The sequence below is a fragment of the Papilio polytes genome, unplaced genomic scaffold, assembly GCF_000836215.1.
Source record: "Papilio polytes unplaced genomic scaffold, Ppol_1.0 DF822845.1, whole genome shotgun sequence".
NCBI lineage: Eukaryota > Metazoa > Arthropoda > Insecta > Lepidoptera > Papilionidae > Papilio > Papilio polytes.
In genome coordinates, this window is record NW_013526359.1 from 1,177,641 (window position 1) to 1,204,013 (window position 26,373).

At 33.3% G+C, this 26,373-nt stretch overlaps 4 protein-coding genes across 4 annotated transcripts; all 4 read left to right on the forward strand.

Moving 5' to 3' along the window:
* Positions 1-1,047: 1,047 nt before the first annotated feature.
* Positions 1,048-3,388, forward strand: LOC106105389 (larval cuticle protein LCP-30-like). The gene is made up of 5 exons (XM_013285682.1): positions 1,048-1,085; positions 1,288-1,334; positions 1,733-1,966; positions 2,573-2,668; positions 2,780-3,388. The coding sequence occupies exons 1-5, from the start codon at positions 1,071-1,073 to the stop codon at positions 3,240-3,242; spliced, it is 855 nt and encodes a 284-aa protein (XP_013141136.1). The 5' UTR covers positions 1,048-1,070; the 3' UTR covers positions 3,243-3,388.
* An 849-nt stretch (positions 3,389-4,237) lies between these two features.
* On the forward strand, positions 4,238-6,594 carry LOC106105432 (larval cuticle protein LCP-30-like). Its single transcript, XM_013285726.1, has 5 exons — positions 4,238-4,260; positions 4,671-4,717; positions 5,226-5,450; positions 5,679-5,903; positions 6,028-6,594. The coding sequence occupies exons 1-5, from the start codon at positions 4,246-4,248 to the stop codon at positions 6,473-6,475; spliced, it is 960 nt and encodes a 319-aa protein (XP_013141180.1). The 5' UTR covers positions 4,238-4,245; the 3' UTR covers positions 6,476-6,594.
* A 5,366-nt stretch (positions 6,595-11,960) lies between these two features.
* Positions 11,961-15,150, forward strand: LOC106105429 (mucin-5AC-like). The gene is made up of 5 exons (XM_013285724.1): positions 11,961-12,003; positions 12,222-12,274; positions 13,210-13,440; positions 13,821-13,919; positions 14,121-15,150. Exons 1-5 carry the CDS (start codon positions 11,989-11,991, stop codon positions 15,040-15,042), a joined length of 1,320 nt encoding a protein of 439 aa, XP_013141178.1. The 5' UTR covers positions 11,961-11,988; the 3' UTR covers positions 15,043-15,150.
* A 3,860-nt stretch (positions 15,151-19,010) lies between these two features.
* Positions 19,011-26,140, forward strand: LOC106105319. The gene is made up of 7 exons (XM_013285610.1): positions 19,011-19,171; positions 19,302-19,459; positions 20,063-20,499; positions 23,103-23,994; positions 25,012-25,038; positions 25,115-25,326; positions 25,700-26,140. Exons 2-7 carry the CDS (start codon positions 19,439-19,441, stop codon positions 26,076-26,078), a joined length of 1,968 nt encoding a protein of 655 aa, XP_013141064.1. The 5' UTR covers positions 19,011-19,171; positions 19,302-19,438; the 3' UTR covers positions 26,079-26,140.
* Positions 26,141-26,373: the final 233 nt, after the last annotated feature.

The following is a 26,373-nucleotide window of genomic DNA, read 5'->3' on the forward strand; positions in this document are numbered from 1 at the left end:
TGAGTAACGCACGGTGGAAACTCGTCTTTAGAAAACGTTCTCATGTGACGTTCACACTTGATGAGGTTCTCAATCTGTTACAAAAAACTACTGTTCTTTCTTTTTTGATTTGTAGTACCACAGTAGAAAAAATGGTTTCATTTAATAAATAGTGTATTAACTTAAAACTCTTTATTTAGTTTTTTGTGCTTTGCTTTGAAATATATTATTTTACTATTAACTACCTTGCTTTTATTAAACTTTTAATTTGGATATTTATCCATGTTAATGCATAAAATACGTATGTCTTTTTATAGGTCTATTAATAACTAAAATCGGTCGTCAGGTCCTCATATACACAAATAATAGGACTAACTTACACGCACATAACATGCGGATCGCGCTTTTTCTTCGGGGTCAAAAATTCAATATACTATTATAATAAAGCGTATACACACACTTCTTTGTTGCCTATGATGTCAGCAATTACAGCATATTTTTGGATAATTCTTTTTTTTTAATAAAAAGCCCTACACTTACGTCATGCTTTAAGCTATAAATTTTCACGCCATTAAACTTTGGGGGTAAATGTATTGGGTAAAAACCCTAATGTGGGAAAGAGACCATAAGTTGCTGCCAACATCAAGAAAGAAAGATTGCTAAGGTTTGTCATGTTATGTCATGTCATTTTGACATTTGCTATTGATAATTTGACAAATGTAACCAATGAAATAAATTTTTCATAATTTCGTGCTAATGAAACCGCACGGGAACAGCTAGTAATTAATAAAGATACAATGAAAATTTAGATGTTACTGTTAAAATATAATTTGAATTTAAACTGCTGTTATAGTTATTAATAGGATAATTAATAATAATAAGCATTCCACTATTACGCACAGAAAATACGTAAAAGTGCCTTATAGAAGATTGAGAAACTCTGCTAGTGACTAATCTTGTTTATTTACACATTATGAATGAGATGACAAGACAAGGGAGGAAATATATAGAGTAGATGAAAAAGGTATAAATAGACATTGACGTTTTAGAGATCACACATAAGTTGTAAAGCTCGCGGAGTAGGAACAGAAATGCGGGGCGTTCTGGTTTGTATTATAATCTTAATGTAAATATTCGATAAAGTGATCTAAATAATATGCAAATGTATCTAGACACCGTTAAAGTGGAATTTTATAGTCCATTATGTTAATTTATAACTTTTTACATTTTTATCACAACCTTATTTGGCCTAAAATGTATAGAGAGTATAAATTATAGTCAAATTTAAATCTATTTTTCTCATTCAAGGTGCTATGTTTGACCGTAGCGGTCGCGTTTGCGGCGGATACTGGAAGGTATGTGATCATTATTTTGATATTTTCATGGTTAGATCACAAAAAGGAAAATTGTCAGGTTTTATATTGGATTTGTGTTTTGATGATAGATAAAAATTAAATATTTGCCGTTTTTTTTAAATTTCAAGCGTATACATACATGTAACCATTCTTCAAGGGTAGATAAAAAGGCAAATGGGGAAAGGATGCGATTTTTTTCCGTAAATTATTAAACAAAACATGGTATGAGTTATACGTTTAAAATATTCTGAGTACATTAGTTGAAAATTGGACCATTTTATTTTATAGTTGTTACTGGAATCTCCACAAATTGTCTGGTCTTTTTTATAACTTAGTTTCACAGTTACTTTATGAAATGTATTAAAGTCACAGTAATTCAATTTTGCATTTTATTTCAGTCCTACACCCTTCCAGTTTGTCACGTCGACACCAAGCTACAATCGGTACTTTGGAAGATATACAACTCCTGCTAACACCGGTCGCTACGAAGGCCGCTATGACCCTGGTCGCTATAACGCCGGTCGTTATGACCCTGGCAGATACGACCCCGGTAAATACGACCCTGGTAAATACAATCCCGGCAAATACGATCAATCTGGACGCTGGATTCCTGACGATTCTGGCAAATACAAGTAAGTGGCACTATTAACTAATCTAGGTATTAGTCAACTATACTTGGTTCATACACTTTTATTTTAGAAGTCACACCAAATTGTAAATTATCTGATAACAATCCAACGTGCAAAATATGTGATGAAAATATCGGATTTTGTTCCCTTATCTGACAATGATGACATTTTTAATCTATCTGAGCCTCTATCAGCCAGCGATTGGACAGGACCTTAGATGATTACCCTATTACGAAAAGTATTGTACATAAGTTCTACTGTTTTTAAATGGACCGATTTTCAGGTGAAAATTGTTAGAGAACCTCCATCGCGTGTGCATTAACTATCTAAATGTAATAGTGATGGCAGTTGCTTCTGTAACCCACTTTTAAATGAGCCAGTACTTTAGAAATACTTGGTTGTTCCTTTGAGCACTTGTATTTTCCAAAGTGATCGAATAAACAGCTAAAACGATCATGGAAATATCTAGAAGACATATAATATGGTTCAAATGTTACATATTTCGTTCAAGAATTTTAGTTGGAACCATAATCCCATTTCAGTACTTGAATATTATACAGTATTTTGAGAACTTTGTTTTTTTTTATACAATGTAATAAAACATTGCAGTGGTGATCGGGGGGACCGTGGCGGCGCTGGTGGCTTCTACGTTCACCAAGGAAGCGACGGTGGAAAGTACCAGCCCGATAACAACGACTACAACGGGTAACATTTTCTTTTACTCTATTTGTATTTATTTACCTAATAATGCGAGATTTGACTCCGCCGAAGCCTCGAAATGAAAACAATTTTGATAAACATTGCTTTAAATTGCAGCGGAAGTGGCTACACTGGAGCAGTGTACACAACTCCTGCTTACGTCCCTACAACTACCGAAGCACCGAGACCGACGACTACCTTGGCGCCCAGCCCATCTCCTTCTCCGAGCCCTAGCCCAAGTCCAAGCCCTGTTCCTATTTTCGTGCCAACATACAAGCCCACTCAACAACCATACGTCATTCCTCCAAACCGAGCTTATGACGAGAACTACTTGAAGAAATACGACATCATCCGTTTGTACCACGATTACCTTCCCCCTGGTGGTTATCATTACCTTCTTGAGACTGAAAACAAAATCCTCGCTGAGCAAGATGGCAAAGTCGAGCAAATAAACAACGAAAGTTATGGTCCCAGAGTTAAAGGATTCTACGAGTACCTTGGCCCCGACGGCGTTACTTACAGAGTCGACTATACCGCTGATGAGTTCGGCTACAAGCCCGTGGGTGTTCATCTACCTTGAATGTTCTAGTCACTAAGTTTATATCTATTTGTAAGGTATTTTTAGTGCTGTTTAATTCTTCTGAAGCTTCTTGAAAAAATATGACTTTAATTTCCTAACTTTTTATTATTTGCAATAGTATTGGAAATAAAGATTTATTTAATTTACTTATTGTTTAATTCAAGATTGTACCTTTAAATGTCGCATGGTTTCGAAATAATTTAAATTTTGACATTAAATTAAAACATTTTATTGTTCACCTCTTTTGATGTGTATCTATAAACTTTAAAATTACACTGATAAAATTTTAATTATCTACTGATTCTAATATGCAAGGTCTAAACATAATTAGCTTATCTAAATTATAAATCGCGGTGTGTAAAGAAGACATAAATAGTGATTTTTTAATGTTCGAACACCCACGCACGTAGATGCCGTTGAAATTTTATCGTTTACCGTTACAGGCGCTCGGCGAATCATTGTCTAGTACGACGGTGATTGGTGCATTGCATACAGGAAACGGAACCAACCCGAAAAATAATTACAGACCGCCTCAAATTTGTGTTTTGTCTGTGTTTACTATCGTCCGGAAATTATGGACCGAACGTTGCGTGTTCGTTCCATGATGACTTCTTCAAAAATACATTTAGTGTTAGACTTTATTACAAGAAACGAGAAATCGAGCGTTTATATACATAAAGGCGTACGTAATTATGAATATATTGCGGTAGATGGTTATTTTACTTTGTTGTGTCGTATTAACACTTCATACTTTGTTGTATATGTTACTTCGAGAGTAGAAAACCATAACAAATAACAGACAAAACAACGTAAATTATTAAATTTATTACGCAAAGATTGAGAATCGCTGTTAATGAATAACTAATCATAATTTGTTTACTCATTATAAATGAGTGGAACTGGACTTGAGTATAAGTTTATGAAACTGGGTGAAAAAAAGATATAAAAGGCTTCAGTCTTTGGTGTAGCACATTCAAGTCGTAGCATCCTAGATATTAAGAAAATGAGGGGGATATTGGTACGTTATGTTTTTAATGTTAATATCCTTTCATTAATATGAATTTTTGAACAATTTAGAAGCTAATTTAGCATCAAATTATATGTTTTTATATTTTTATAGTGCTTTATACTGTTTTATTTTTTATTATTATCATAAATTTGAAATTGAAATGTTTCTGATATTATATAATTCTGTCAATGTAGAATGTTATAGTGGGCAGCGCAAAGCAAATAAAATAGGTTTGACGTTATTTTAATTTTCAATTCAATTGTTTCGAGTTCAAAAATAATTTCACTTATGATATGTATAAAGGTAACCTTTTGTGGTCATTGCTGATTCCGATTCCCGTAAATTTCATTAATTATATATTTATTTCTTAAAACTTACATAGTGAAGTTCGATTTTGTATATAATTTATGTTCTTAAAGGTCCTCTGTCTAACTGTGACGGTAGCCTTGGCGGCTGAAACTGGAAGGTAAATAAAACTGGTTTTTTTTTCAAAACTTACTAAAACATGCATGATAAGTACAGAATTTCTTAGTATTTTTTCTATTAACTTTTAAAAAATTGCTCGTTATTTAGTTAAAGATTGTAATGTGTGTTATATTTAGAAAAGTAAGAAGTAAATATTCAATATTTAGAAGATCCCAAAAATGAATCACCACGGCAGTAAGAATCAACACGGCAACCGACGTTCTTATTAATAAAGCAATTAAAACACTTAATTTTTGTGTGCACTACTTAGATATATGAATATGTATTGAATATATTAATAAAACCAATAGAACGATCTTGCACGATGATGGTACCTTGTATTTGTCAAGGCTTTATAATATACACACAAATATCATTTGGCTTCACATGGGAATTCACAAATGTTTGTTGTGGGATTTCTATTAAACAAACAGTATTTTAAAATTAACCTAACACGTTTTGTTCTTTAAGCTCTAAGTTGTGTACTTAAAGGCGTTATCCTTCTTTAGATACAATCCTCTCCAGTTTTTCACAACGACGACGCCAAGATACTTAACGACAAAGTCTGGCAGTGTTGGGCGGTACAATCCGGGTCAATACAACCCTGGGAAGTACGATCCCGGTCGCTACGACCCAGGCCGCTACGACCCTGGTCGCTATGATGCAGGTCGCTACAGTGGCGGACGTTACGACAGTTCTGGACGCTATATCCCTGACGGCTCAGGAGCTTACAAGTACGTACACGAAAGGTTCATTCAATTACCTGCAAGTATAAAGTTAAACAGTGCTACGAAAATTTACACAAACAGACAATTCAATTTTAAAGTAAAGCAACGCTAAAATGACGTTAATTTTTTTTCGTAAAAATAACGCAACGAGATTTGTTCTTGCATAACTACAAATAATTCCATGCATATACGACCAGATAAAAATTTAACCTTCAAATTTAATCACATTCACAGCGGGGACCGCGGCGACCGCGGCGGCGCTGGAGGTTTCTACTCAGGCTCAAGCAGTGCAGGAGGTGCGGGTGGCTTCTACACCGGGTCGGGCTCCGCAGGTGGCGCGGGAGGTGCGTACACTGGGTCGGGCTCTGCGGGTGGCGCGGGGGGTGCTTACGTAGGGTCTGGCTCCGCTGTGAGTCAAGGCGATTCGAGCAAGACTTCATCTGAAGGTGGAGATGCCAAGTGAGTCTATTTTTTGGTTAATATTCACTTAGGTGAAAAAAAAAATCGTGACTTATAATTATTTGCATCTGGTGTGTTGGAATTAATCTTAATATGTATTAACATTGCTTAATTTGGTTTACAGTGAGAGTGGATCAGTGTCTACGACACCACAATATGTTCCTACAACTACCGAAGAACCGAGACCAACGACTATTTTCGTTCCGAGCCCTACTCCCTCCGCATCACCAAGTCCAAGCCCTGTGCCCATTTTCGTGCCAACATACAAGCCCACTCAACAACCATACGTCGTTCCTCCAAACAGAGCTTACGACGAAAACTACTTGAAGAAATACGATATTATCCGTTTGTACCACGATTACCTTCCCCCTGGTGGTTACCATTACCTTCTTGAGACTGAAAACAAAATCCTCGCCGAGCAAGACGGTAAGGTCGAGCAAATAAACAACGAGAGCTATGGACCCAGAGTTAAAGGATTCTACGAGTACCTTGGCCCCGACGGCGTTACTTATAGAGTCGACTATACCGCTGATGAGTTCGGTTACAAGCCCGTGGGTGTTCATCTACCTTGAATGTTCTAGTCACTAAAATTGTGTAAATTGTTAAGGATATTTATCGTTGACTTTTTGTTAATAAACATCTTGTACCATCTCATTTTTTGGTCTTCCTGATTAAATAAAATATATGACTATTTTAAGTTATTATTTCCTTTTTACACTATAAGTATATTTTTATATTTCAATTATTTCATAAAGTTACTTTATTCGAAAATTCGTTAGGAACTTACTTTAAAATCAGGTACTAACATTCAATTGAATAATGTTAATGGAATTAATAGAGGTAAACCAATCTCGTTGAGTATACAATGCGTTCGGTTATAATTTTGGTGCTCCGAATAAGTTATCATTAGATTTTACATCTATGGTAAGGTATTACGTAATAACTTCATATCAAAGTACGAATGATATTTAAATCATGGTGTTCAAGACTCACGAGAGATTTTTGTAACTATTAATCTTAAAAGTAGGTTTTACTTTATTACTGTATTCAAAAACGTTCGTTCGTTGTTCGTTCGAACAAAGAATTAACTTTTATCACCTAACAGTACATTAGTCTCGACACATCAGTGTCAGGCAGCCATGGGAAATAGAAAATAGGAGGGTAGTAGTTGCCAGCCAGTATGGTATGCACATGGTATAGACATAATGTGGCACATTATACAAAAAGAAAAAACAATATTGGTGATATATGGTTTAAAAAAGCGGTATAAAAAATGTTACGTATTTGATACCGACGTTTTTATTTATTATATCTTTAAAGAAGGAAATCTTAGACAGTTAAAAATATAGCCTTACTTTATGAGGACATTCTACTTTTTTTTATTTCCCACCAAAGAGTACACCCTCCTGGGTGAGAGGTTATCGCCAGTTTCACAATAGTTCCTTGTTTTCAAATGCCTTTTGTGCAACAACTAAAATGTTGATGCGTTTTTTAAAGTTACCAGTGTTGTAGTCATTTTTTTGTAACCGCCTAAATATTTTTTCTATGAACTGTAATTGATTGAACACTTTGTTAATTTAAGTAAAAAAGCAGGCGCTCATTCATTAATAAAAAATGTAGTTTTTTGTTAAACATTTTGTAAATTTAACATTCACAGTAAATGTACTTCTGGAGAAAAGTATTGATTGTGTTTTTGTGATACGTAACTAGGTTAAGTATTTATTTATTATGTACAAGATATTGTGATGGTATTCTCTGAATTAGACTTTTATTACAACTGTAATGTACTGGTCAAACGAGTCTAAAAATCTTTACAAGTTCTTTTCCTTCCAGTTCTTAACACTTATCAAATTAAATGAATTCTGGCTTATAATTTCAAACATATATATTTTTTACACGTACAGCAATGTTTAATACATTTATTAAAACGCTATTTGTAAATATTCACTTTCTGAAAAACATCGTTTATCAACTTAAAAGTAATTTAGCTATTAGGAATAGATAGGCGCTTAATTAAAGAAAAAAAAAATATCCTGTACACGGCCAAGATAATGAATAAACAGATTGTATTAGTAGTCTATTCGGGGACATCGAAGCACCAATGTCAATAAAGATTTGTAGGTTTCCGTTTTTTTCATTCACGCTATAATCAATGTTGCCGTATGAATACTTACAAACGATCAGCTTGCTGCTCCCAATGACCATCCACTTAACCTAAATATTACCTAGCATAAACGAGAATGAACTCTTTTCTGTGAGGCCCTCTAAATGGTTCAGAAGTATTAATTTCTACATTCCTATTAGAAGGGACTGTTGGGATGAATGTTATTGCATATACAAATCATTTAAGAATTACTATGCATTTGTGGAAGGCTTCAGTCAAACCATGGTGTGAAATAAAATACATCTTGTTAAAGAAATATTTGTACAAAAAACTAGTTGCCATAACGATAAGTTATTCATGATTTTTAAATTATGTTAATAAATCGAAATTTATAGGCTTATTGAGTGTAGGTCTAACGTATAAATAGCCAAACTTCCTGTCGAACCAAATGTCAATCAAAGATGAGTAGTGTTTGATGGGGCCGACATGCGAGCAAACTGCTTTTGTACAGTCGGGGATTCTGACTGTGTTCCATTTTAACCCGGAACAATAACCAAAAGGTCGCAGCTTTTAAATGAGTCAGTTCGAAAAAGGGTCAGTCAGTGGTACGCGGCTAAATCATTATCCCATTTTTTTATCAAACGGGAAACTAGACATGTTAGTTTTCGCAAATGAACAATGTAGGTAATAGTATGACAATCGCTAAGAGAACGTAATAATAAAGAAAAATAATGAAAATGAATTAGAAAAAAGTAAACAGTATTAGAAACAGTAAAAAATCTTAGAAATTAGATGCAATATAAGTGACCAGGAAGTCGGACAATCAAATAATTTATTACTTAAATAACATACAATTTAAGCAATCTTAGTGTCAAACAAATCTATATGTGAAATCTCTGTTTATTTTAGTTTTAGTTTCTGCTACCTAGTTTGTTTGCAAGAAGAAACTGAATTTATCTCATTGCAAGGAACAAGGCAATTTTTCTGTAATTAGAACACCGCGTATTTTCGCGACTGTACAATACCTATCCGATGTACCTATCGTAAAACTAAATGTCATAGGGCATATTCGGATTGATGATGATCGTACTATATCGATTGGTTTAGCTTAATCGTGTTGCCAAAAGGTTATGTTTAGTTAAAATTAGAAATAACAAGGAATAAAATTATTCGTTGACTATTAGGCTGTCTACATGCTTATGACATGTTACATCGAGATGAAATTAATTATTCTTACACGATTAAATTGCAATATATTTGTCTGGATACATAAAACGACCCTTACATTTCACCCTACAGAGTTTTAGACAATTGCTTATACTTGTGATGCGTTCTATTTCTAAGTTAAATATTTCTTCCAATCAATCATGGAACATAATAAATGTGCATGCAGATGCATCTGACATTTCAAATAGCACAAAATGTCTCCTTGATCTCAATTCTATTATTTTTTTATTAATGTTGATAATAGCCTGGTGATGTGGATATGTTAATCAATTTTCCTTTCATCTGAGTTGGTAGTGACGTTAAATAAATTATAAAGTTCACGCACATTAGGTATATTATTCAATTTACAAAATGTCGTTAACATTTGATAAGATGACTTAACATTTCTTAAAAGAAATGATGTGGTTTTCGCATTATTTAAAATTATAATTCGTAGGATAGCAAATTGAATCTATAGACTTTTCTGACACTAAACTCGTTCAATATGAAAATAAATGTATTTTTATCGTGACATGCCAATAATTTATAACATCGCTAATATTCATATTATAATATTGGTTTATACGTGTAATCATTACTGTGACTTTTTAAAGACAGGACCAGACATGCTTGCATCCCCCTCTGCCAAAATAAATTATCGACAAGTTATACTCGTTTTGCATCTGTCGATTTTTGAGTCAGTTTCCCTTATAAGAGAGGGCACACTCATACCTATAGCTGGCACTCTTGCATGAAAACTACTGGCACGTGCCAACTACAGGCATGTCTAAACGCTAACTGACATGCCAGTACGAGGCATACAAACACCAGCAAGATGTTTGATTGTTATTGTCATGATGGCAGCACGGCTGATTTTATTTAGTAGAACGACGAGCAACTGCTCTTTGTCTAGTCCATAACCAAATAATCAAAGTATTATTTTATTTTAATTTTTTAACAAGTTATTCCACCAATTTGAGTAACTGGAAATTAACTTTAATCCGCGGGTTTCTGTATCGTCTTAAACAAAGTACATCACGTTAATTTATTTTATTTATTTAATGAGACTATGGTAGTATTAACCACATATTTTATTTTACAACATAAATAAAGGATTCACAAGTCAATGACCAGATACTGTTATATAAAAAAAATAAATGATAAAAGAATAATAATGACATCTTAAAATTTCTTTGCATGCAGCCTGCATGTCCGGGAAGGCTCGTTAAATTGTTTACAGCCGACCGGTTAAGGAAGGCTTCATGACTCGCAATATTCCAAATTTTCTTTGTTTACATTTTACATATTCATTTTATTTCCAATAAAAGATAATAAATAACTAATGCACTCGGTATATTAGTTCGCTTTTTATTATCTAGTATTGATTTTTTTGTGTTAGTCGTACTATGAAACATTATAATTTAATAGAAAAATATTTTAAAGCTTATTTGTAAATTAGAGGTACTTTTACCTAAAATACATTTTCACCCTAAGTCTCGCAATATAGTAATTTTTCTTTAATTATAAAAAAAATAGCTTAGGCGCCAGAATCATCCATCGACGCTCAACATTTCGCACTATAATCTTGCTACTTCATTTCAGCGTTTTATTGTCTAAGTTTCTTTAGAATTGTTTAAATATCAAAGAATTAATGAATAATTAAATGATATTTTTTTTAAAGATGCATTACATTTAGTAATGTCATCTAAATGTCATAGCATATTTGGTTTTTATTATTTTTACTCTGGAAAAAAGTAGAAACATCATAAACATATTTTCTACAACTTAGCTAAATTGCTAGATATATTAAAAGTTACGGATATTTAAAAACTTTCGTCTAGACTTGAACTTACATTTACTTTCAGTAAAACTTAGGTACGTCTATTATTAAAAATATACGTTTTCTGTTCGATATGAAAACAGAATTTGTTTGTCTTAATGACGAATTAAATGTCACAGAACCATATTTCAATCATATTTGATTCGATCAATTATATAATTAGCAATTCAATCGAACTACTTTTTTATTGGCTATCGTAAAATCTTACGTTGCTTAAAGTTTTACAAATAATATACTTATTTCAGTAAACATTAGAATACTCATATTCTTATTGTTGGTAGTTGCTGTATTGTCAGAAAATTTAAAGTCGCAATAAGTACTAATGATTTATTACATCATAAAATTATAAATTTGACTATTTGCTAGCGGTACTGGCACTGGTTTCATATCTTATAAAAAAAAAATTAATACCCTACAAACATAGTGTTACGGTGAGCACGGCAAGCAGTTTTTGTAAAATAAAAAAATGGCTTAAATATTTTTAAACATAAATGATTCATTTTCGGTTTAAGTATTGAATTACGATGTTCATTAAAGCTTTTAAGCTGAGCCATATGACTTGTTATAATCATAAATTATTTTAGTTGAAATAGATAATAAAAGTTATTGTAATCAAATTTTTATTATACAATAGAAATATTGTCTAATCAAAGAGAAGAATTTTGCAACAAGGCGTAGAATTTAGCGCACTGCAATGTACAATATAACTGAACACTGCGACAAAATTCGCGAATTTATGCTAAATTTGGTAGATACGATTAATTACGAGAAGGTTGAGAATCACTGACGATGAATAACTAATCATTTTGAAAATTATAAATGAGTAAAACTGGACATCAGAATAACTTTAAAAATTAGACGAAATTAAGGTATATATAGGCATGGATCACTGAATCGTCACATTTAGGAAGTAAAGCTCGCTAGATAATAACAAAATGCGGAGTTTGCTGGTACGTATTCAATCATAGAAGACGAATATGTATTATAAAATATGTATATTAGTTGTCGATATATCATACAATCGAACAAAATGTCGCTTCTAAGTAGTCTGGTATGATAATCGCCTATAAAATTACCATCGTTACAAGGTGCCAACATTAAGGACGTCAATATTATGTTTTTAATAATACAATGTGTCAGTTTAGTGATGTTTGCTTTTGTTTTAAAGGTCCTGAGTGCACTGGTGGCGGCTGCCTTTGCGGCAGAAAGCGAAACGGTGAAGTAAGTACAAAGAGATCGGTTGCAATTACATTTAAAGAAGACGCATAATAATAAAAAAAAGAAATATAATTGAACGGTTAATATTAAGTTAATATTTTAACAGTGGTAGTGCCCGCTTTAACATCTTAGCACAAATGGGCCGGCACGCCCGGTGTAATACCACGACCACACAGAAGACAGGCGTGAAATGGAAGCAATTCCGTGTTTCGTCTGATGAGTGTGGTGCCGGAGGCCTAATTTAAGTCCCTTTCTCTTTATCACCCTTTTCTTATAAGGAGAGGATGGGAAGGGGAAGTGGATTTGACGGTGGAGGAGATGCATAGGAAGGGGAAATATCCTCTTTATGTGCGTCTCCTCCTTCGTCGTATAAGGGTAGGCAACGCATCTGCAATTGCGGATGTCTATGGGCAGCGGTCGCTTCGCCATTTTGGCGGATTCAAGTGGCCGCTTGCTCGTTTGCCACCTTATGTTATAAAAAAAAAATAATGATTTTATTATCTCTTCCTTTCCTCTCTTCAATCTAATGGTAAGGTGAGCTTGATTTTACAATTTCATAAAAATGATGATTAAAAATAATGTTACTATATTCCATAAATTATCTTCTTACTAATATTAGAAATGCGAAAATTTACAGATATGTGTGGAAGGATGGATGGATGTTTGTTAGTTTGTAGCGTAAAAAGCTGAACGGATCACAATAAAATTTGGCATAGATGTAGAGGATAGTCTGGAATAATCCATAGGCTACGTGATTTTTTTAATCCACGCGGACTGAGTCGCGAAAGCTAGTGTTTATTAAAATATCTACTCAGACAATCTTAATAGAATGTAGACAAAGGTTAAGATACTAACTGTTACTTATTAAAATACATAAATTATTCGCTTAAATTAAGTATTTCTTCAATTAAACTAATCAACAAATTATAATTTCCCAGGCCAACGCCGTTCCAGTTCGTCACCACGACGCCACGTTACTACGCGTCGTCAACAGCGTCCGTTGGCGCGTACGACCCTAACCGCTTCTTCAACGGTTACAACGGCGGCAGATACAACAACTTCGGCAGATACACGCCTAACAGATACGACGGCCGCTACAACCCTGGATACAACGCGGGACGCTACGACAATTCTGGCCGTTACGTCGCTGGAAACACCGGAGCTTACAAGTAATTACTACATTAAACTCTTTTAAAGAACTTCAGTAAGAAAACTCTAATTCTAAAGGGATTTCTACCTTTATTTGGTCTTTTTGTACTCCCAACATGTGACATGATAATAGACTGGCAAGAATCTTTTTAAATTTATGTTAGTAAAAACCCCCGAAAGTTTTAAAATATATAGAGATAATTCAGTTACATATTGTTGCCGAATAGAATCTTAGCACTTAGATATTTACTAACTTAGAAATCTACCGTAATGCATGAAGTAATGACTAAAATAAACTAATCCGTAAGACTAACTTATACTCTACGCCTAGGCGTAGAACGAAGAACCTTAAAACCTACATTTATACAAGTTTGTTTTATTTCATTGTTTATGTTTACAGCCTTGGTGGTTACTACAATCCAACAACGTTTGGCCAAAGCTTCGTAAACAAGCCCGACAACAGCGGCAAATACACGCCCGACAACACTGGCTCTTACAAGTAAGTCATGGTGTCTTTCTTAGTTGTTTATAAATAATTTAAAACTGATCATTTTTTGAACCTTAAAAATTTCGAGTCGTGATATTATATATTCATATGATATCATGAATTTCTTTTATGAATTAAAATATTTGAAGCTATTTAACGCAAAGAAATATATTGTTTTACATAGGTGATTTAATATTTGCATATTTTTTCCAGTGGTGATCGCGGCACAGCAGGCGGTGCATACGTCGCCCAAAAGGAGCCAGTTGCACCAGTTGCGGCTGTGAGCACGGCAACAGCCAGCCCAGTGCTTTCCGTAACCATTCTTCCTGAGTCTAGCCCCGTCCCCAGCCTTGTCCTTAGCGCTTCTCCGAGCAGCGAAACCGCTGCTCCCAGCGAAGCACCAGTGGCTTCTCCCAGTGAAGCCCCTGTTGTCTCTTCCAGCGAAACATCTGCTCCAGTACCAAGCGAAGTTTCCGTTCCAAGTGAAGTGCCAGTAGCTGTTGTCGCTCTTAACGATGCCGCTGATGTTTCTCCTAGCGAAGTACCGGTCGCTAGTCCCAGCGAAGCCCCAGCGGCGTCACCTAGCGAAGTTCCAGTAGCGACACCTAGCGAAGTTCCAGTGGCTTCACCCAGCGAAGCCCCAGTGGTTTCACCTAGCGAAGCCCCAGCTCCAGCTCCTAGCGCCGTCCCAGCTCCAGTCTCTAGCTCAGCCCCAGCTCCAGCTCCAAGCGCAGCCCCAGCTCCTTTAGTTTTCTTCAGCTCTACTGCTAGTCCTGTTTCCCCAAGCTTCGCGCCCGTCTTTGTCCCGAGTCCCACACCCACTTACGTATACAAACCTGTCCAACCAGTTGCACCAGTGGTGGCAACTTTAGGTGATGGCCGTTACAATTACAACTTTGGTATTCTCCGCCAAGAGACCGAAGTACTTCCTGACGGTTACCACTACCTTTATGAGACTGATAACAAAATCCTAGCTGAGGAAGTTGGAAAACTGGAAAGAATCGACAACGAGAACAGTGGAATCAGGGCTAAGGGTTTCTACGAATACGTCGGCCCTGATGGTGTTACTTACAGAGTAGATTACACTGCTGATGAGAACGGCTTCGTTCCAGTTGGTGCTCATTTACCCCAATAAACTAGTTACCATATAAATATTTAGAATAAAGTATTTACAAACAGTCATTCTTCATGTTTAAAACCTACTATAACGCGTGCGTGCATTTAAAATGTAAATAAAATAATCAATACAATAGTAACTTTTATTTTATGTATCCTGAATAAAAATCCATTTTCTATTTATTTTCAGTATTGTTTGATCATTACATTTACATTTAATTTTGATAAATGTCTGTCAAATGCGGATATGCCGATGTTCATTCTATCGTGACATTTGTTAAATAGCAAAAACCTGTAAAACTAAATTGAAAGTCGTCTAGATTTTGTATAAATTGTAATATTTATCGAAGTCATCATTTCCTTATATTGTTGAATTGTGGGAAGCATCTAATATGCTGTACAAGTTTTATTAAGATGTGATTAATGCTGTTGTGCTCTCAAATTTAGATTTTTTTAATGGAAGTTTAAAAATTTTTTTTTTTTTGGAAATGTATAATTTCCGATTTCTGTAAAGTAAATTATTATCTGACTTACACAACTTAGATGCATAGTTTGAAATAATCGAAAAGTTGTTCATCAAAAGGATTATGATCCAATGAATACAGCGAAAAATATGTTATTACGACCATTTTAATATTTTAATTGTTTAAAGACTAAAATAACAACTTCGAAGACTTGAAAGAAAAGAATTAGTATTCCTTTCGATCAAAATCTTTGTAACTGACAAATAATTAGCACTAACGTAATCAAATTCTTCCCGGGATAGTAACATCTGCTCCAACCTTAGCATAATCTGAGGCAATATTCCCGTTTTTCTTGTTTTTACACGTTTGCCATTAAATGAAAATTAAAATGTAATTAACATGTATAAAACATCATTTTGGAGGTGGCTATTATTAGGCCTTATTTTTACATTTTTTTGAACATAAACAAATTAACTGCCGCAAAAGGTACGAGCTAGCTAATGTAAGCCAGAGCTAATTTTAGAAAACAAACGGTCCCAGTAAACTTTCGTAGAAATTCATTTACGACATCTGCGATGCTTCATAGTACTCGTAGATTTATTTCATTACTAGCTGTTCCCGTGCGGCTTCATCTGCATGTAATTATGAAAATTTTATTTTTTTGTTTACATTTGTCAAATTGTAAATAGCAAATGTCAAAATGAAATGACATGACAAACCTTAGCAATCTTTCTTTAGCAACTTATGGTCTCTTTCCCACATTAGGGTTTTTATCCAAAATATTTACACCCTAAGTTTAATGGTGTGAAATATACATATAGCATAAAGCATGACGTAAGTGTAAGGCTTTTTATTGAAAAAATAATTGTTCAAGAATATGCTGTAATTATTGACATCGTAGGCAACGAAGAAGTGTGTGTTTACGCTTTATTATAATAGTATAGATAGATTCTATGACATGAATTATTGTACGTCACTATTCAATTGTACACATGGTTTGTTTGTAATTTACCTTGGCAGATCATGAAAATTCAGAAAATTAAATATGTATGCATACAAGTAATTCACAAATTGTTTATATTGCGATTACATTTTAAGGTATTATAAGCACAGAGTTGAAGCCCTGGAAATGGACTTAAATATTAAATATCTTTTTTTTTATTACAATACGATTAGGTGTTGATCATTATGACTCATCTGCCAATAATACCGTTAGCAGTGAATATCAGATGCTTTTTTTATTTTGCAAATCAAATGATATGGAACCAAGAGGGGGAACGTACTGTTAAATCCAAATTTGTATACTAACCGAACCTGCTTAAATTGAAGTCACATTTGTGGAGTCGGTTCGTTACCACGCCTGTTTCAACAAAGAAGTATCGGAAAGTGAAAAGGTAAAGTTTATTATAAGCTTAAAAAGGTCAAAGATTCACTCGTCATACGTCGCGTCGTCTTCAAACGAATTAATATTTGACCTCAACCTAAGTTAATATTCAAAATATGCCAAGATCCTTGCAAATATATCGTTTCTGGATTAATTAGTCAATAAGTTCCCAGTATACATATACTAAGTTGTATATTTATTATTAAAATTAGACAACAAAGGAAGCTTCTCATATATATGTTTATATTTATCAGATTCTAGCGCCGGTGTTATGTAATTCATTCCGTGACTTTTGATATTATCGAAAATGGTAACACAAATTACCATTTTCATTTTTATCAAAACCAGCACATAATGTTAAGTTTTTTTGACATAAATTTTCAATATTAATTAGATCAAATCGAGGCGAGACACTCGTAAAAGGAACTAGATTTTTTTGTTTGCTTTGTTGTATTGGAGCGAACAATACATTCGATTTAGGATGTTTAATTAAATTTTGAATGTCATCTTTTTGTCTGTCGACTAGAAAATACCCAAAGTCAATTTTTGGACCCAATTAAAGCTTTTTTAAATCAGATACTAAACATTTTAGGTTTGATGACAAATAACAAATTACAAATTACCTTTTACAGTTAGATAGGAAATAATTATACTGCTAAATTTTGTATAATGATTTATAGATATAACGTCTTAGTTAAATTATAATAATACGTCAATATACAAAATAACACATTTTTGTTAATTACCAATTTATTCATCAATACTTGAAGCTACTTCATATATCAAAATACGTTCTTGGCCTCATCTTCCTAAAGTCCAAGGAATTCTATTTAATTTATAACACAAACAATATATTAGAAACTATAATAATTAATTAAGGAAAACGTTTATAAGTGGTAATTATCTACAAAAGTGTAAAAGACTAAAATTAACATAAAGCAATTGTTACGTATAAATATTTGTCGTATAGATCTTTACAAAAATTTGCTTTGGTTAAAATCTAACAATATTTAAATAGTGAATAAATAAACATAAATTTTTTGATACCAGTCAGTTAGGATTCGAATCGCTGACCCATCGAACGTAAGACGACATCTCGCTACGGACGTTCCTATCTAGTTTCTATTTCTGTAAATATTTTTTTAAATATTACAAGTTGTTACAACTAATCGTTTCGCATAATTAAAATATTTAAGAACCATTTATGTCTCTAAAAGAAGACATAACTTGATTAATTAATTAAAATTTTTGACATGAAATGTGAGATATCTGAAGCATGCGGATCCATTTTGCATCAAACCGGTCGTTGATGTCGAATTGTTATATTTGATTTTGACGTATTGCCATGGCTACCGGTATTTAATAAATAGATTTATATTACATCACTCATATGTCAGTAACAATTTGTCTAACATCACGTCGCATTCCCAGAAGACATTAACCTTATTCTGATAGTGAAAATTCGTCATTTATGTTGAAAATCGTCCAAGTCATCGGAAAACCACTAATTTATTGATTATAACATCCCTGTCAGACTAGTTTCAGATCTCGCTTTTACTTAACTTCGAGAATATAAATAAGAATTATTGTGATATGATGGCGCTGTGTTCACCTCCGCGTCAAATTCGAGCGGTGTATATCCGAGTGAATAATGATTTGACATCGACTTCGTAGGTTTATATATTTACTTAATTTATTAATTAACAGTTACTAAAATGTCAAATTAGTGTCAAATGTGACGACGTGTAGTGGGACTCACTGCACTATAGGTAAATTTTACTTTGGTTTTTCTTTTATCTCTTTTAATTCCCTGATACTCTTTCAACCATACTCATAAATAATTTTTATTAAATTTTATCTTTAACTATGCATTTAACGTAACATTTAACATCAATATAACAACTAAAATGCATTACCAAAAGATTTATTAAGAAAACTAGTGTTTGCAATTGAACGATTTCAAATATTTTTTTGGTTATTACTATTTTTTGAACACCTAATGCAGCCTTCCATTGGTCGTAAATTGCCGCATGCTAATTCTCAATATGCAAATTTATTTGTGGAATGGAACCTATAATCAAAATTATTAGACCGAAATGCTTGATGAGTTAGTCTGCTTTAAGCGGCTTTAGTAAAAGGAGGTATTTGAAGAAATATTGGCGAGTGTTCTCTGTAGTGCAGAAACAAACGAGTGGCGTCTTTTAAGATCGTCTACGGAACTGTTTTATTATTATGAGCTATGCTAATGCTTCTGCCTGACCTCGTCACGCCTCGATATTAGGATTCTGATCCACTTTTCGGTATGTCTCGAACAAAATTTATTATACATCTAAATGTTAATGAAGGCAATGAGGAATAAAATATTTTTGACGAATATTGGATGTTATCCGACAAAAATGCTGTTTACTTATGACACATTATCTGATCTAGTTTCAGATCTAAAACATAACCTGCGGAGTAAACAACGTGGACGATCGTCGTGTGAAAAAAAATCTACAATTAGTGAAGCGATACTGCGCTTCCGAACAACTTAAGATTAATTAGTTCATTGTTCTAGTCTTGACAATATGAAGAGGATACAGCTATTAGTGAGTATTTATTTATTATTATTGCATTTAATTTTATGTATTTGTGCATTAATTAATTAACTTTATTACTTTTTGATTGATTTATAATTTTTACACTTGATTTTTGTTGAAAATCTTGATGAGATTTTTAGCTAACGTAATAAAGAAAGTTTGTGCAACTGAAGTTTTCTTTGTAGAGTGCAATTGTTTTTAATCAACCAAGATAATCATACCATGAACGGTTTTCGAAGTATTTGATTTTATTTACAGCCATACAACATGGATTCTATATTTTAATTCTCGTTAAAAAAAATGTTTCATGCGTTAAAAAAATGCATTCACATGTGCTTGATTTCTGTGGATCATGACGGTATTACTTTTACTAAGATATAAATTATAACTTTTATTTTATGGCCTCAGTTGTTAAAATTTTAGTTAGCTTTTTATGATATAGGTCTGTATAAGTTTAAATATTAATCGTTTCAACACTAAACTATGATTAATTGCTAATCGACCATTACATTTAGAATCGTATCTGTGTTAACCAAGTGATCTGTATCTAAATTAGAAAACAGTTCGCGGGTGAAATAACCATAACATTTATTAGTTACTGTTGTTTTCCAGGTTTTAGTACTATCAATTCTAAGCGCGGTGTTGTGTTCCCCCTTCGACGATGGAAAGTACAAACCGAAATCATGGGGTGAATATGACGATGGCAAATATTACCGACCACATGATGAAGGAAAATATATTCCTGGAGACGAGGGTCGATACACTTATATATACAAACAAGGCAACTGGCCTATAGATGGTACTTACAACTATAAAGATGGAGAAGATGACCCTTATATGGGCTATAGAGTGTATGCTAGTCGATACCCGTACGTGCATGGCGTGATAAAAGGTTTAATTGATAAGTATGTGTCATCGGACAATCTACAATTCGGTGAAGCGACTGAGGGTAGCACGAACCACTACAGCAAAGTTTACGCGGATAAGGAAATAGCAGTCAAATGTAAATACCTAATGCCTAATGCCAATGGATCGGAATTTACAACACAGTGAGTATTTTTTTTATTAAAGTTAGTTATTTGATATTGATATAGTTCATAGAATTGTTCCCATAATCTAAATAACTATACAAGCTTCAATCAATTTATACTGAAGCCTTATGCTATCATTTTTTAATCTTTGACTTGTCTTTATGTCGGTGACTTACTATTATGTGGTGCTTACTATACTATTTTCTTCTGATACGCACTTTAGGACTTTAGGGTGGCGTAATTGATGAGTCATAACTAATAATATTTTATCGTGTGCGAAAAAAGAGTCAAAACAGAAATATCATCCAAACGCTTTTGGTATAAAATACATACAGTTAATATACGCTTGAGTGTTCTATTCTTCCTCAACTTGTGATATCTTAAAAATTATTTAAATGCAATCCAAATTAAATTGTTATGAATATTATTTTAGACCGATGACGTTAGAAATTCCTCGGAAAATCTGTATTGCTAATTATATCATAATGTCAAAGCTACAGACGATGTTCCAAACGAAACAAAAGCAAAACACATGTCCTTGGGTTTGACAGGTGACTTAGTTTCAAGAGTAGACGCGAGATGATGCTAATTAAAACCGGTTTGGTGATTGATGAAGAAGCTAACAGGATGTAGCCAAAGCGAGTTTGACATTTTTTCCACATGACATTGCTTTTGTAATATGGATCACCTCGGTTTTATTAAACCATCGACCCGCGAATTCCTAACAGAATATTTTGACGCTGACTCAAATGTACCTAAGATACAAATATCGATTTCCTGGAGCATCTTGCATAAGGGTTATTGACCTTAGACGCATACCGTTTCCGTCTTTTCCAGAGTGAATCACTTAATTGTTTTGTTACGTTTTGTTGCTTGTAGCGGGATTGCCTTTTATGGCTTATCGATACGTTTGTTTTGAAAAAAAGTATCTTGATTGTTCAAGATTATCTCAGTGTTGTTGAATTTCACCAACATTTCAAGTTCATTAGCTCTGTTTTTTTTTTCGTAACGGTTAAATTTCCTTTCTTGTATTACCAGAAATGCAATGCATTGCCAGTTTTTTATTTTACTGCATATTTAAAATAAATTAATGTTTTGTTTTGGTACTTCACTAATGTTTATTGTATTATTTTTTAAGCATATAACAGAATTATAACGTAACTAGACTGGTATATCCTTCGTAATTGTTTTAGACCCCTTGTTATATACCTTTACATAAGCTTTTTCTTATAATTTACTAACATTATAAATGCGAAATTTAGACGGATTGATGTTTGTTATAGTTTACCACTTAAATGGTTGAACTGGTCTTGATGAAATTTGGCATAGACGTAGAATATAGTCTAGAAGAACACATAAGCTACTTCCGTTTTTGTAATTTTACGTGGACGGCGTTGCGGACGAAAGCTTATCTTGTTATAACATAGAAATATTACAAAATCTGATGCATCTCTTCATTCATCACCAGGGAAGAAAGATTTGTTTATAAAAGTTTGTAAGCAGTCTAAAATTTTTTATTTCAAAACAAACTAATGGTGTGGCTCATCAAATTCAATGATTTGTATTAACTAAATTTTAGTATTTACTACAATGTCCAAGAGTACTTTTGTTTGCTTGGTATATTTTATAAACCGTGGTTGTTTTACTTTAGAAAATGTCTTGGTAAATGGTAGTGGTCCATTTCCTTTGACTCTTTAAAACGTTATTGTAAAAAATGTAAATCATATTTTTGAACATTTGTGGTTTGTCGTGCACTCATGTAAATTGAGAATTGTTGCATATTTAATATTAATTAAAATAGGATCCGGGTCTTAAAGTTTAAGCTTTTCTTTAATAATTTGTAGACTTGCTATACTTTAAATGCAAAATTATATGACCTCGAACTAGAATAAACTATAAAATCTTGATCAACATGTTTGAAGATATCTCGTTAAATATTATTCGGACATTATTCACAAACAGCCGATTTGCTTTTACTTTTTTTTTTATTTAAATCGTTTAGCGAATAAAGATTCCGATAGTGACATTTAAACTAAGTGCAGTGCATAATTATAAAATAATACGTATTATTTTGGTTAATAAGAGCTAGCTATTAACTATTTTTGTAATGATTTTATTCTCATCATTCATTCATAGTTGACGCCATAGATATGCCAAAAACGCGTTAATTTCATTTTTGCACCGCTCATATGGCATCTCTTTTAGACAAGATACACGTATAGATTTGGAAAGAAATAGCTAACGCGGTCCCGCTTCGCGACCGATGAACTGCGTAGGTTGTTAATTAATTTCCTAGATAATATTAAACCTGTCACTGCAAAAAGAAATCCTTATTTATTTGGCAAGGCTTGATATCAACGTTAAGAAATAAGATGTGGCAAATATTAAAAAAATAAATAAAGTTTGTCAAGTCAATATTAAAAACTGTAATTGAATTAGTGATTGTGAGACTCCTACTAATAGACCAATTTATGATGAAAATAGTTTCCTTTCAATTCAATGTTCCACATCCGTTCATAATGATGAACATCGAAAATATTTAGTTTTTAGTAAAACCATGGAACTGACTCGTAAGTTTTTAGAATCATTAAAGTAATTTTTCTTTTGTTTCTGCATTTCAGATACCCACCGAATATGAAGATAAAGAAAGGAGAGAAATTGGGTTCTTTCTACAGTTACAAGGGATCTAAAGTGTTAAGTACTATATCAAATGCCCTCACAAACAAAATGAAACTAGAATACGAAGTCTTCGTAAGGGTTGTTGAAGACATATCATCGCCTACTACCAAAGTTCCTACGCCTTTGAAAAATGAAGAAATTAAATCGCCCCTTATTATACTTAGACCCTCTAGTTACGCCAAAGTTGAATCAACAACTAATAATATTGTTAAGGATTCCATAAAGGAAATTGTAAAATCATTGATCGTTGATGAAGTGTTGCCAACAGTTGCCGGTATCAAGCCATCAACTGCTGAAGATTTAAAATTGACGATTGGTGATGTACAATTAGTACCAAATGATGAAGTAGAAACAAAACCTACGCTACCATACGAGATGTTTTCTAACGCGTATATAACAACCACTGATAATGCAGACGTTTTATCTCAAGAGGCAGCCACCGCAACAGTGACTGACGGCGGAAATACTTTAACTCAAAAAGATGCAACTGCCACAGCAACGGACAGTGGATACATTTCGACTCAAAAAGATGCAACTCTTACAGCGACGGACAGTGCTTACATCTTAACCCAGAATGATGTAACATTAACAGCAACGGACAGTGGAGAGAATCCAACGCAAAAAGGTGGAACTGTTACAGCAAGAAACATTCTTGATATTTTGACACAAAGCGCTGCAACTGTTACAGAAACGGACAATACTAGAATTTTGGCTCAAGAAGCAGCAATAATAACAACCACTGACAACATACGAGTAGATGTACAAGTTTTTACAGACAACGATTCAAATGTAACGATAACTGACTTACTATCGACGACCGAGGGTGGAGAACGATAGAATGCGCTTTTTGGCTAATAACAGTGATAATTGCAAAGTAGGATCTAATTTATAATAAATATTAAAAATATGTTTTGTTTCATTCTGAATTAAACAGATACGAAATTTATTTATAGAATTAAATTAGTCTATAGAATTTATGATGCCCGAAATAAAGAACTATAATCTTGCCTACCTAATGCTGCAACGATTTATGTATTGCATATGAATATAAATTTTAATTTGAGCGTCGACGTATAAATAAAGTATAGATAGATTGTGTGAAAACCATATGATTAAAAAGGCAGCAAATTTAGTTACGTCGCCCTTAGAGATATATGAAAGAGTTGAGCTTACTACTTATCTTTCGCAGATAATGATGGAGTTAAGTGATAATATTTGTATGAATTAAAATGTTTAAAAAAATAGAATTACAGATTGTCGGTGTATTAATGGTATACAAAACGTTTTCCTTGTTGTGTCTATATACCTAGAGTTAACCCTTAGTCGACAGCGTCCAGTGTGACCAACAACTAACTAAAAAAAAAAACTACTGAACTAGTTTAGAGAAAAATACATGAGTATATTTTAATTCATCGATAACATAATACTTGTTTGCCCCAAAAACAGCGACGAATTAAGGGTATATGCACTCCTAAAATTTTGTAATGTCAAATTATTTCTATGCCTGTCTTTGCCTTGAATCTGAACAGTAGCTTGTTAGTTTTGTTAAATCAGATATAGACTATAAAATTTATGTAATGATTTAAATTAGTCTTATTTTAAACAATAACCATTGGTCTGTCCAGTTGTATGGCGCATGGGCGTAGCAGACTATAAAATATCGGTTTTAGATTTAGGCGTGCAACCATATAAGCTAATCCCAATGTCAACTTGAGAAATAAAATTTACATTTTTGTAGCTCATTCCATCTTATTGTTCAGATAAATACTCCATTTTGGAATTTGACGATTGTATAAAAACAAAAGTTAGTTTAACAGATTACCATTCAAAGTTTAACCTTTGGTTAAGTAGGTTTGGATTAAAATGAAGATCTTATTGGTAAGATAATAATTTTTGTAGTTGTTATATTGCTTATTACCAACAATTAAAATGGCTATTTTATTTAAAATTTTAGGTCTTTTTGTTAGCTGCCTTCAGCATTGTTAGGAGCGACGACGATGGACGATACCGACCTGATTTTAACTATGGACGATACAGTTATTCTGGCGATGGACGATACAACAATTTTGGAAGATTCAATAACTACTACAGGAACAATGGTAGATATAACTACAGACCTTATCAAGGATTGTTGTCACCGTACAGCGTAACAAGCGAAAACTACAGGTAGATACTATGTGTTTTAATCAGCTTATGTGCACTTTTATCTTTTAACAACACTTTATAAATTCCGTTAAAACAGTCGTAGTATTTATATGTTAAGTAGAGAGATAGTTTTTTTTTTCTGATTAAAAGTAAAAATGTTTACCACCTCCTTTGATAATATTTTGTCCTTGCCTACCCGCGTTCTTCTACTTTTTTTATGAAAAGTGTAGTTATTTGTTCCTAAAACTGTAACTATTGGTTGTTTCATGCTACTGAAAAAGCTCTTAAGAACAGCAAATACTAAGAATCTGATAAATTCCTTATTATGACTTTTTGTTTTAATGAATACAACTCTTTATGTTAATTGTAAAAATTCGAAACAATTAATTTCCAGAAACATTGTGCCGCAACTTACCCAGACTCCTAGTCCGGTTACCGTCCGACCCACGACTTCTAGTCCTGTTTACACACTGCCCACGGAAAGAACAGTTTTACCGACCGTTTTGCCAGTATTACAGCGAAGTAATATACCTGAAGGTAACGCTAGAATTGTCAGCCAAGACAATGACTTCGATGTTAACACCTATCGCTTCAGTTACCTGACTGAAAACGGAATCAGTGCCGGAGAAACTGGCTCAGTGGAACAAACTGAAAATGGTGGTACGAGAGTTACAGGCTTTTATGAATACATCGGTGCTGATGGTATTAAATACAGAGTGGATTATACTGCTGATGAAAATGGCTTCCATCCAACTGGTGCGCACTTACCTTAAATATTTTCGAATCGACATGAATAAATGTTTAAAAAGCTACGAATAAATCCTTAAATATTTAATTTCGTTTTAAAAAGTTATTATACGTTCTTATTAATGTCTTCTGCCTGTATACGATATATAAATTCAATTCTGTTTTTTTTTTCAAAGTCAAAGGTGGTAAATTATCGTTTTCTGCCTTGAATTGAATTTCCTGCACAGCCTCTCACCTAATCAACATCCATTCAATACTTTCCTTTATAGAAAAAACAATAATTTAGTGTAGATGTTTCAATAGTTGGAAATCAAGGTAAAT